Genomic DNA, 13,565 nt, shown 5'->3' with positions numbered 1-13,565 from the left:
TTAGACCCACACTCATGGAGGGGGACAGGACCTAATCTGAAATAGTTAAGTCAAGGAAAAATTTATAGGCAGTTAAAGCTTATCTAGCGATGCAAAAATCTGCATCAAAATCATCAGGTTGGACTCTGATTCAGTTTGAAAGGTTTCCTGACGTGATATATTTTGGGTTAAATGCCACATGGACCTTACTGTGCAATGTTATGGTGAGATCTATAAAGAAATATACAATTTAACCATAAAACTTATATCAGTAGGCATCGTTGTAACCCACTGTTATTATTTTGTTTCAGTCACTCAACAACAAACACATTTAAATAAAAGAAATGTCACTTTATTTTTCTTACAACCAAACAGAAATGCATGAGTAATGAAGATAATACTAACATACAGGTTTTTAGTTTAATATTTCTTACACTCATATACACAATAAAAGGGCTAATAGATCCATCATACCACTTTTTGTTTTTATCTCATACTCACACTTGTTGAATTTCTCCCTGGTCCTCTGGCTCATTAGCTGAATGTGTCTCGTTCCACTGCACTAGTGTCAAGTTGGCAGCCATCCTTCAGTTATCACAGTACTGTACCTTCGATGGGGACAGCATCAGCACTGTGATAACTGAACCAGGGCAGCCTGTCAAATCTAGCAGCCCATGGCTTCACTCCGTTCGTCATCCACCCGTTACATCCATGCTCTAGGTCAACAGGTGCAAAGATAAACAAAGTTTTCCTTTTGCTTTTATGCAGCTCATTTGGTGGCATCTAATATAAAACATGCACAAGTTGCATCTCCAGCAATTCATATATATAATTTTCAAGTAACATTTTACATACTTTTTTTTAAAGTATCCTTCCCACCAAGGGTCAACAACAAGTCTTTTGCTCTCTAACCACGAGATCGTAACATTTAAAATGATAGAACATTTGAGGGTAAATATAATAAGACCATTAGAAAGTAAAGTCAGAGTGAAAAAGGTATAAAATAAAATATATTTCAAAGTTTGAGGATGTGAGTCCTTGTGCTGTCACGGCCTCAAAGAATCCTCATTATCTAGGTTTCCTTTATATTATACCCTACTGTTAGTGTAAAAAGATTCTAGAGTTGGTGCGAGAGGCTCAGCCGTAAGTATTGGAAGTTATAATAAGCTCCTGCATGCATCTCAATCGGGACATTGCTCAGGGATTTTATCAGTTTATTTTGTTTCATTTATTTAGTCTGTCTGGCAAAAGACAGACTCTGTTGTCCATATATGGTAAAATGGATGTTGTTGATTCATGAACAGTGTTGTTGTAGACTCTTTCTTATCACCCAGTTACATGGGTATTCCATAAAAACAGTAACTATTTGTCTAATGCTTTGAACCACATATGGAAATCCCTTTGACATAGGACTTAAATGCTGTAAATGAAACTAATGATGATTGAAAATGTTTTTTACGATGCAGCATTAATTCTGTGCAAGGACTACAACTAATGATCATCTTATTTTTTTCACATTTTTAGTTTTGATTAATTGATTAATCATTTCGTCTACGAAATATTAGAAATAGTAAATAAAAAAATACATTTAAATTTTCTCTAAGCCCACAGTGACATCTTTAATTTGATTTTGTCCAACCAAAACCTAAAGATATTCAATTTACTATGATATATGACAAAGAAAAGCAGCAAATCCTCCCATTTGAGAAGCTGAGATCTGAAAAAAGTTGTCATTCATGCTCAAAAAATAACTGAAACAATCAATCAAATATCAAAATTGTCACCAATTAATGTTCTTCTAAACGACTAATCAATCAATCGACTAATCATTGCAGCTCTAATTCATCCAACTTCTACCTGTGTCTGAATGTTGGACGGTGAATAATGCACACCCAGTCTTAGAACTCAATGAGCTACTGTGAATCTGCAAAGCACATTGTTTGATTCTTGGAAATTGGAGGAAGACGTCTGCTTTTCAGCTTTATGTATTCCATCATGATGTCCATGTTTGGCAATATTCAGATATTCAGTGGTTTAATTGTATTGCTATGTCTTTGTTTCCAGTCTGCTGGTGCACAAGTGGCTCCTTAATGTGTCAATTCATGAAAACAGTTATTAAAACAACATATTTTTCCCCTCACCTCTTTTCCTGCTGGGAGTTTGTAGAGGAAAACTGCTTTTTTTAAAAATGTTTTTTTTCTTTTAACTACTGTATATTATTCATACCAACCACAAGGCCAAGTGACGTCAGACTTGTTATGATCCTCCTTGCGGGCTCCGCCCCCTCTCGAGCAGTCCGGTCGCGTCGCTGGCCGACGTAGCGGATCCTCCTCCTCCCCGTCAGTCCACCCTCCTCACTTCTTGTAAACAACTCCATTAGCCCCGCTGCACAGGGCACTGGCCAAAAATGTTCATGTCAGACGTGGACAGCAAAGCAACATGTGCAATAACTAAATAGGGAAGAGGACACACACATTGTCAGGGCTGGGTGCTGCGTTTGTTGCCACCAGTGACTGTAAAAAGAGACCCCCGTGAAGAAAGCGCGTCCATATTACATAAACCCTCAATGTAAATAACTGGAGAATGGTTCACAACCTATTAACAGTGAAGGCAAGGGATACACACCAGTGGTCCTGGTACTAACGCCACGGAATAAAGACAACAGCGCGAGCAGACATAAGCCGTGCTCATGCTTGTTGCTGTTTTCTACAAATACACAAAAGTTAACCAAAGCTCAACAACGCCGTCATTTATGTCATTTCATAATAACATGCATACCTACTTTGAAATGGCTAAGCATGTCCTTTAAACACCGACTACAGGCAAAATACAAGTGCCATGTTCGTATTGAATATTGTGCAGCCAAACGTTAACGCCCAGCATAGCATACACACCCCTTTTCTGGGCAAAAACAAATAGCATGCTGTACAGGATCCAAATATAATCCTTTGTTAGTAATTACATCCACTCTGCATTAAATACAGAACAAGTATTAAGATCACTCACCTGCAATTTCCCCGTTTAATTCCCCGTGTTTACATGAATATTTTTAATGACGCAGCAAGACCACACAGAGCAACGTGATTGTCGCCATTTTTTGTTGTTATTGAATTCTCCAAAGCCATGTGACAAAATGATCGTGGTTTTAAAAACAGGCTTCCGGGTGCGTAGACAAAAACTAGTTTCTCGAGGATAAAATAGGTTAATCTTCCGAGTTGTTTTCCTGATGGATTAGTCCGGTTACTCCACTGACTGGAGACTGAAGGCTGTGCGCAATGTTTGACAGCTCCGAGACGCTGCCGCCGCCGTATGGCTCGCAACAAGTACTCACTAGATTCCTCCCGTCCGCAAATGTTGCGCGGAATGACAGCGACTCATGTGCTTTTCTGCGCCCGCTGCCAGCAGCTCAAAACCATGACAAAATAGTCACTGTAAGCAATAATTAAAGCTCTGATCTGAGGGGAGTGCTGTCAACAAGTGGTGGAATCCAAGAATAGTCCACTTTTCAAATTAATGAGATGACATGCATCATATATAAACTCTCCTACAAATGTATTTATTGCAGAAATTAGTTTCAAAATTTTTACTTTGGTAAATAATAAGAAAAGTTACTGGTGTGGTATAATTGTACCTATTATATCATATTGCAACTAAAATATTAATATTTTTTATGGGATCCGCTGACATTATAATGGACACACCCTCCTTCTTCTGGTTTCTTATAAATTAGCAGCATGACACTTTGTTTCTATAAAATCCCTGTAATAAACCATTACATCTTTTGGAGCCGAGATTATTAAAATTATTAATTATTTATCAATTTCTCATTGAAATATGTGCAGATCAAAACAGCTGTATAATAAAAACTTCCCAAACAGGCTGCACGAGGACAGGATTTTGTCTTTTTCTTCTTCCTCCTCGTTTTCTTTTTGATAGATAGATAGATAGATAGATAGATAGATAGATAGATAGATAGATAGATAGATAGAAGTTTCCTGTGACTGTGTGCTTTAAAATAAAATCGTGATTATTACAGTTTCCCATGACTTCAGGAAAACTATAGCCACTGACTGACATGAACAGGCTACTGTTGTGCATTAGTTTTAAATAAAAACTACAGTAACCAGTTTACCCCGCGAAGTTTGTGCAAGTCCGTCATCCGCATTTTTTCTGGATGATATGCGCAGGAAAGTAGGGCGTTGTGGAGACTCCCTCATTCATTCGCAGGGGAAAGTCTCCGTTCTTAAAGACGTAGACGGGCGTAATGTGTCTATAAGAGAGCCGAAACAACAAAAAAAAAAAAAAAGGGAAAAAAAGGAAAAACGCGTTTGTCTTGATCCGAGTCACAGAGCAGGATAGTCCCAATGTGTGCAGAGAGTAGGCTCTGCGTAAAGAACCGACGCCAGAGATAAGCTGAAATTTACATTGGCAAGACTAGTTTATAAGCCACTCAGGCTTTGGACCCGCCAGACCGCTCATGCGTGCAGCTGATTAGGATTTTAATTAGGAGGCAATTTACTTGGGTCACAAACAGGAAAAAAAACTAACATTTGTGTAGCCTATCCCAGAGGTTTTACAGTAGCAGCCCGTTTCTGAGGAAGACATGGCTAAGTTATTCCGAGCTGCTATCATGGGTCCACCAGGATCAGGGAAAGGAACGATATCCAAGAGGATTGCGCAAAGCTTTGGCCTGCAATATCTGTCCAGTGGCCACTATCTACGAGAGAGCATAGCGGCAAATACAGGTAGGATACGTGTGCCCATGTACAGTAACCCTAACCTCAGTACAGTGGTGTCATCAGGAAGAGCGAGTCTGCTGGGGAAAAAAAAAAAAAAAAGTTGGTCAAACGCGTCATTTTGTGTTGCGTACGTGAGTTTGACAGTTCCGATGTTTTCTTCCTCCTAGTATCACTAGAATTGTCGCAAACATGTAATTATAAGTCAAAAAGATAGAAAATTTGCAGAGGGACGCAAAGGGAGACTGGAGACAGTTTTTTCCTTGAAGCTCATTTGGCAGGAAACCTTCATCCTTCACCCATGAGCCAGAACACGAGCTAACTTCGTTTTTCTTTCTCTGATGTCAGTCTGGTGGAGAGTTGACTTGTAAAAAGGTCCAACGCCAGTCAGTCTTTACACCCTGCCAAGGCTTTTGTTGCAATTAATATTATAATTTAATTTAAAAGTAATTTCTCCAAACGTAGTCCACACTTTAAAGCGTTGATTGTGTCTCTTTAAACTTCCTCAACAACTGGAATTCATTTAACTCCCAGCATGTGCCAAGCTCGTGTATACCGATAGTGAAATTGAGCTCAGTGCAGAGAGCCTAAGTACAAACATGTGTGCTTGGCAAAATGAAATGTTACAGTGAATTTGTAACTTGCTGGATAGTGTAACTAACTTTTCCCTTTTGAAATAAGTTTTTTAGGGTTCATAAACTAGTGAACTCAATAGGTGTGTTTGTTCACTGAATCCAGTGACCTGGTGTGAATGTTGATTTAATCAACCACAGCAGGCTCCAGAGTTTCCAGTGTAATTTTGAATGAATAAAATCACAGGCAGAGTTACAGTTTTATATCATTTTTATTTATTTTTTTATCGCATAACCAAGAATCAGGAAGCAGAGACTGATATGCATTGTCTATCTTTACCTGTCTGTTGTGTATCAGATGCAGGTGTGCTGGTGAGGACCTATGTAGAGAGAAGCATGCTGGTTCCTGACCATGTGATGACCAGGCTGATGCTGCCCAGATTGGAACAGCTGAGCAACCACAGCTGGCTGCTGGACGGTGAGTAAAAACAGTGTTTTTGTTTTTATTACACAATCATAGTGTATGGTCTTTACACTATGATAAACCAGGTTTACACACAGCAGACTCCACCCTTTGCCTTTGATTGTTGATTGAACTGCCTGCCACCCCTTAAATCTGATTGGCCACCTAAGGTGCCACCCCCCCAAAAAAAATCCAGGAACTGATGTTAGAGGCAGGGCCATCAGTCAAGCTTTTTTCTTTTTTTTTTTACACCACTGCATTTTCAGAAACATGGCCCCCAGAGTGCCTTATGCAGTGCCCCCTTTACTTGAGTCTGGAAAAATGTACTCTACATTATCCTACATCTGTGAGTAATTAGTGCTTTGAGGTACCGAATCCAGTTACCAGCAAGATTATACATGCTCCCAACTTACAGTAGTCATGGAGGATTTACTGTGCATCAGATTCAAATAAAAGGTCAAAGATATTCTTCCAAAGTAACAGTGTTTGACCTCTATTGCAAATTTCTCAGTTTATGATGTGTTCACATCCAGTGCCAAGTTTCACTCAGTAACCTTTGTCACACCATAAGTCAATTAAAGAACAGGTTTATTTATCTCTTCTTATGTCAGAAATCAATTACATATTACATGTCAATATATTGTCCATTTTTGTATATATATATAATACTTCATGTTTTTGCTATGCATATACAAAAGTACAAGCACGGGTTACAAATGGCCAAATTAATGGAGATCATTGTCTAGCCACAGTTAAATATTATCCACTATCTTCAAGAGAGATGACAAACAGAGATGAAACAAACTGGACAGTGTTAAACTGGTTTAAACCTTGAAACACGATCAGTGAACAAACAATTTAGCAAGAGAAGGGGCAACAGAAATCAAGGTTACTGACACACACACGCACACATACACACACACACACACACACACACACACACACACACACACACACACACACACGCATGTTCATCAGGTTTATCTCATGACTCTGAATGGTTGGGTTATTAGTGTCAGCAGATTGATTTACATGGTATTTTTCACCACGTTTTTGTGTTTTCCAATAAATGTATTACGTACTGGTACATTTTCATGCTCCAATCAACACAGACACATCTACAGTATATATATATATATACAGCACTATATGGACATAATTGCCTGCTCTCAGTCTCTTTCCCTCCTATAAGCTTTAATTTGTGCATTCCTGTCACTCGTTTGTTGGTAACATGATGCACTGATGGTTAGAGGGATTTAACAGCTCTTTATTGACCAAACAAAGGAACAAACAGAGTGACTGCCAGATTCCACTGTAATGCATAAGGAGGCAATAAACTTCAAGAACAAGCCCAAATTCATGCATACAATACCAAACCATACTAAAAGCAAAAGAAGGTCTTGTGGTTTTAGAGAGACAATGGCCTTAACACTGGAAGACAGTACATGTATTCTCGCCATGTCAGCAAACGCCTGCCATGCTGAAGTGTCCTTGAGCAAGGCACTGTCCTGTAGGTCACCTTGACCTCAGATCATGAGAGGGGAGCAAGAGGTAAAAGAGATTATTCACTGTAGACATTGTGGCAAAGTAATGGGACAATTATCCAATGATCCAATCACAAAATGCATTTCCTAACACAAGTGGAATAAAAGACAGCAGTTCTGGTTCTGGTTTTCTGTGTTTACTGCTGGTTTGGGCCACTGCCGTGACATTTCTTAGAGACATTCATAGTGCCTAGAGGAAGAATGTTACTGACCTTTCCTCTAAGACCACCATGAGTTAGAATTTTTTTTTTTTTTTTTTTTGTGATAAATGGATTGCCATGAAATTTGGTTTAGATATTCATGTTCCCCAGAGGGGGATTTTTGCTGCCCTTGGTGATCACCTGACTTTTAATTTATCACTATGAGGTGAAAGATTTTTCACTTGTCATGTAAATATTTAAATTAAAAGATATTTGAGACATTCATGGTTCCCAGACATCCCATTCATGGTTCCTAGACAAAGCAATAACTTTGACGATGCTGACTTTTAATCTAGGGCTGTCATCAGGTCAAAGTTTCAGTTTTTCCAAAATATATATATTTATATATATTTATGATAAAGCAAAGCTAAAGACATTGCCATCAGGTTAAGCTGTATTTTGTGTCTAGTTGTAATTAGCAAACTTTAGCATGCTAACAAGCTAAACCAAGATAGTGATCACACCGGCTAAACATCAGCATGTTAGCATTGTTATTGTGAGTATGTTAGCATGCTGATGTTAGCCTTTAACTTCAAAGTACAGCCTCAGAGAGTTGCTAGAGTAATTGTAGCTTGTGTCTTGTTATTACTACTGGTGGTTCCTCCATGTCACGTAACTGAGACCATTGTATGTTTCAGTAAGTTCATGCACATGTGCATAATCTTGTTATAATGTCACGGCTCCAGACCATTTCACTGGAAACAGCTTAAGTCTAAATTTACTTGCTCTCAGCTGCTGATATTATCAAACATTTAAACGGGAAATGACTCTGTATGTATGAAACTGCATAATGGCCTTTTATTCATGTACAGAATGTTTTCACAATGATAATCAGAACTTAAAAAAGACAAAATGGAGCACAGTTTTGAATGGAGCTGACCGAAAATTAAAGGTCATATATCAATGTATTATCATTATCATCATTCTCATAAAATGCCTGTTTTATAAGACGATGGCTTGACACATTCACCCTCCTCCCTCTGCTCTCTGTCAAGGTTTCCCTCGGACGCTGGCGCAGGCCCAGGCCTTGAACAGTCTGTATCAGCTCGACTTGGTTATCAGCCTCAATATACCCTATGAGACTCTGAGAGAGAGACTGAGTGACCGCTGGATCCATCCAGCCAGCGGTAGAGTCTACAACATGGGCTTCAACCCGCCACGAGTACAGGTCCCAGACGTCTAGATGGATGTGACAGTGTAGTCACACTTCATTGATTTTCTTCAGGACATTTTGTCCTTTCAGTTTCTTCCCCCCACACAATCTGTTTCGGTGTGTTTTTGAACTGGTAGAGATTTAGTGTCTTGCTTCAGCAGGATAGAAGCTTCAAAATCAAAATGATGAGGGACAGCATCCATAGTCATTACCCCACCCTACTGCACAATGATACTCCTGCTGCTTGTTATTTCACTTTACAGAGTCGTTGTCATACTATTTTAATTAACTAGTTAACTAAAATCTATTCAATAACTTATATACAGCTAAAAACACATTTTCAAAGTGCTGCCACTAACTTTTAAGAAATTATTATGAAGTAACAGGCCTGTAAAAGTAAAGCATTACCATTAATTACAGTAGAAGCCAATTTGTGAAAATAAGCCTCAATAAGTTTTTTTTAAAGAGGACAGTGACAATTCTGGAGACAGAATTGTGGTTTCTTCTTTCCGTGACAGCAAATGCCCTCTGTTCACAGCACCACTTGTTTGCTACTTGACTTTGGGGGCAATTACCATTTGCTTCGGATCATGGTTTACACAGTTTCACCACAGGAAATTAGTCACAGTTTTTTTAAATTAAATATTATGCAGCAAAGAAAGACGGGAAAAGAGGAGTTGTATATTATTGTTTATTATTGTATTTTAGGTGGACATTAGCATTGTCGCATGAAGCTTTTTGTGAGCTTGAGATAAGAGGGACCTGGGAAGCTGTCATGAACTTTATATATTTATATAATATATGAGCTCCAAAAGGAAGATCCTGACATAATATGATGAGGACTGTAGATATGTGTGAGCTACTGTGTTGTATTGTAATCCCCTTTGCTCTCTTGACTTTACCTTTCTTGCATCGTTGCATGTGTGACCTTGTGTTGGCTTCCTCAGGGTAAGGATGACATCACCGGGGAGCCACTGATTCAGCATGATGATGACAAACCAGAAGCCCTGATGGCCAGACTGAGACACTACAAGGATGTGGCCAAGCCTGTCATAGACTTATACAAGTCAGTAAATACTCACCTTGCAGAGTGAGCAGTCTGCAAATATTTTTAGTGGTGATTTCCGCAAAATGCACCATATATTTTTAGATTTATTTCTAACAGGCAGTGCGTAGTGTCAGTTTTTGCTGATGACATATGAACTGAGATTCAATCTGCACTGAGGTAGACAAGGCTGGATGACATCAGATAGTTGATCTGATGTCAGCACCAGATTTGGACAAATAAGAGAAATGGGTGGAATAAGAAAAAAAAAACTATTTTTCAAAACTGTCCATTGTTAGTTCATCAATGCTAAACTGGTGAAGTGCTCCTTTAACATTTACAACTGTTATAACTGTAGCCACAACCTGCTTTCCTTCTTTTTTGTTGTTTCATCACTCAGGTCACAGGGAGTCCTGCACTCATTCTCTGGTACAGAGACGGACCGGATTTGGCCTTATATCAACTCTCTCCTCAGCACCAAGATGCACACGCAGCCATCAGACGCCTGCCAAACACAGACGCCCTGAAAGCACTCTGAAAGAAAAGACCACAGGGAGACATCAAGAGGCCGCCAGAGGAAGTGGGGTTATGTCTCTATGCGGCCTGGCCTCGGTGTCAGCTTTCAGGTTCTTCCTTAATGATGGAGTTCAGAGAAAAGGACCAGGGCACTGATTAGAACTGTAGTCAGCCAACATGTTTTGTGTCAATCACTAGTTGTTGGTTTTTTTTTCAAAGGAATGGTTGGATGCAAAAGAATTATGTTGTGTATTGTGCTGGGTTCCATATTATCATAGGGAAATATCAAGATTCATTGAGATCAAAACTGATCACTTTTTTAAATCATTCATTTTACAAAAGCAATAATGATCAAACAAAGCCTTTAACTGATGTTTTATTTTTAATTGTTGAACACTGAATATAAATCTCGATCAGACAAAGGTGGTGAAATCAAAGGCGAAATGTGGAGGAAAAAGTAAATACAGAATGCTGGATTTTTTTTTTTTTTTTTTTTACATTAACTCTCCAATATTTTATTCATTAGCTCCAACAACAGAGAGGAAATGCTCAATAATATTAAACCTAAACAAAAACATTAAATATATGACACTAAACTATAAAATGATAAAGAAAAAAAGATTGTTGGTACAGTACAAGAATAAAACTAATGAAAGCAAATATGAAATATTATCTTTTCACATTTGATCAATTCCACTTTAAATAATATTTTTTATAGTGAAGCAAACAATATCACGTTGTTACCGCTGTGAATATACATATAATTTTGTGGAGTACAACTCCTTAAATTACTCCTCAGTGTGCAAACTGAAACTGGGGAGTTTTTGTTTTTACTGAGTACAATGCGCACAACAGAATCCTTTATATAAAGTTCAGTCTAACTATACAGTAGCTTGAAGTTACAGATTAATTGAGAGCGATGCTGACACTGTATCTAAAACCAAACTCTCTTTTCTCACTGAACTGAAACCTTTGCGAGACTGTGAGCTGTACATAATGCCTACAGGTCAGCTGTTACTTATGTAACTATTCGGCAAAATTAGCTTTTATTTTGATCAGCTCAGTGTTTTCTTGATTATATCCATCAATTACATAAATAATTTAACAGCTATTCTTTACGTTTGTGCTGGAATGCTGCAGAGTCATATGGAGTCATGTTTGGGCTGGTGCTGGACTGGTACACAAAGCACCCACTGTCACTCCACAGCACACTCTGTGGCTGGGATGAAGACCAATGCAGAGAATATAGTGCCTTCAATGTTGTTACATTCCTTTAAATATACTATAAGGTTGCTCTGAGATTTTGAGCTCCAGAATATCATGATATGTTTGTTAGACTGTAAAGTTTGTGCAGTGTTTGTCCAATTTAAAAAACACTGTTGGGTTAGGGAGTAATAGGTCACTTTTATCATTCTGACAGGGTCATTTCTGTAAAGCTCTTGTTTGTCAGATTGTTTTGTGTAAATCATTGTTTCAGGGTGGAAAACTGTTTCAGTCAGAGATGACGCACAAAATAGCACAAAATGTGAGTTTGCCTTTTACAGTAACACTAACAGGTGCAATAAAGACCAAGAGATATGTTTTAATTGTTTTTGTCCTGTCAGTTTTGAAACGTTCTACCCATAGATAGCAAGATACTAATGCAGTAATTGACCACAGGTAACACAGCACATACAAAACATATTTTCTGTCATTTGCTTTATGAGGTTAAAAATACCTTCTCTTAGCATTACATTTTTTAGAGGACGTCACCAAATTTGCAGTATCAAGTTTTTCTAATTATGATTTTTTTGTTTGTTTGTTTTTCCTTGTCTGGGGTCAAAGGTCATGGGTGTTGTGTGTTGTTTACAGATTGTAAAGCCCTTTGAGATGATTTTGAGTTGACTTGACTATGATACTGTGGGATCAAGATCAAATAAGATAAAACATTCTTTCACTCATTGATATTTGTTGCTTGGGTGACAACTGGATAAGATGCCTATACTTACAAAATGTCAGCAACTTGCCTGTACTTGTCTCAGTGTCTTCAGCAGCAAATGTCTGTAGATGTTCATTTGATAAAGTAGGAAGTCGTCTGTAGAGAGCAGTTGATTTACACTTGGAGCTCAGTGTGCCCTCTCAGCCTGTTGAATAAATGGGTGTGGTGTAAACGTGTTGAGTTTTACATGACCACAGCCCAGTGCTTTCGTGCCACAGTGGATTTGATTTTTTTTTTCTTTTATATTTTTATACCACATGTTACATTCCAAGAACAATAAACCTATTTAATCTTGCTGCTTTCTTTTTTCTTTGTATGTGACTAGTTGTTAAGCAACACACCTGCTGTACATGCACACACCTGTATTGTTAATCTACTGTGTTTTACAATCAGCTGATGTTTTGTCTGAGACACCTTCCACAAATCCATAATAGGCCACATTTCCACCCATCTAATCTGTAAAGAGATAACTGGTGTCTTTTTTTTTTTTTTTACTATTGAGTTTATTGTAATCCTTCAATCCATTTGCTGTTTACCACTGATATTAAATATTCAGTCCGTTTGTGGAAGGTGTTTTATATTTACAGATTACACATTTACACACTGATTGTCAATCTTTTATCACGAATAATATTGACACATATCTACCTGCATACTACCGGCTTTAGATTTCTTTCTTTCTGTCTTGCTTTCTTTCCAGCAAACATATAAAATAGTGGAAAACAACTTTGCTCCTCCCTTCTTTGCTCCTTGATCTTTCATATGCGAGAAAAACAGGAAGCAGCAGGACGTGCAAACTTGCACTTAACACAGAAGCCACAGTGGTATTCGCTCTGAAGACACACGCATGCACGTACATAGGAATACTGTCTGTATCTCCTCCTTTCTGCTCTAATCCTCTCAGCTCTGTAAATAAACCACCATGTGCATTAGAGCCCGAGTGGAAGTCCTGCTCCACTGTCACGGATCACAGCCTGATCAGTTGTGTTTACCTCTGACAGAAGGTGCAGCACTGTTCGTGCTTGCGTGAACCAAAATGAGGAACAGTATTCTCACCTGCATAACACGAGGGTTATTACCACAGTACGCCCAAAACCTCAAACACAACACAACGATTTTTTTTTTTTTTTTTTTAAATCCCCTCTTGATCATTGTTGTTATGGGGACCTCTACTGTAGGAAAGTGGTGTTCTGCTCATGTGGCATCCAAAAATAGACCTACTTAATGCTGCTTTCAATCTCCATGATTTTTTTTTTTTTAATTATAGGTGCACATCACCAGTATTGTTTTCTCGATTACTGCAGATTTCCCATAGCAAATTCGCATGAGGACATCCATTCAGACCGTTTCTGAAGTCCACTCAGGGTTTTACCGGGCTG

At 38.4% G+C, this 13,565-nt stretch overlaps 1 protein-coding gene and 1 long non-coding RNA gene across 2 annotated transcripts; one reads left to right on the top strand and one right to left on the bottom strand.

Annotated features, from left to right (window-relative positions):
- Window positions 1-315: 315 nt before the first annotated feature.
- On the bottom strand, window positions 316-3,470 carry LOC130170477 (uncharacterized). The gene is made up of 2 exons (XR_008828000.1): window positions 2,986-3,470; window positions 316-2,429 (listed from the first exon to the last, which is right to left on the bottom strand). It is a non-coding gene; the product is annotated as an uncharacterized LOC130170477 (long non-coding RNA).
- A 633-nt stretch (window positions 3,471-4,103) lies between these two features.
- Window positions 4,104-12,481, top strand: ak4 (adenylate kinase 4). Its single transcript, XM_056379163.1, has 5 exons — window positions 4,104-4,724; window positions 5,646-5,765; window positions 8,490-8,662; window positions 9,595-9,713; window positions 10,093-12,481. Exons 1-5 carry the CDS (start codon window positions 4,583-4,585, stop codon window positions 10,217-10,219), a joined length of 681 nt encoding a protein of 226 aa, XP_056235138.1. The 5' UTR covers window positions 4,104-4,582; the 3' UTR covers window positions 10,220-12,481.
- Window positions 12,482-13,565: the final 1,084 nt, after the last annotated feature.

The sequence above is a fragment of the Seriola aureovittata genome, chromosome 6 (genome assembly GCF_021018895.1).
Source record: "Seriola aureovittata isolate HTS-2021-v1 ecotype China chromosome 6, ASM2101889v1, whole genome shotgun sequence".
Lineage (NCBI taxonomy): Eukaryota > Metazoa > Chordata > Actinopteri > Carangiformes > Carangidae > Seriola > Seriola aureovittata.
The sequence above is the reverse complement of the archived record's forward strand: the minus strand, read 5'-3'. Positions and strand labels throughout refer to the sequence as shown.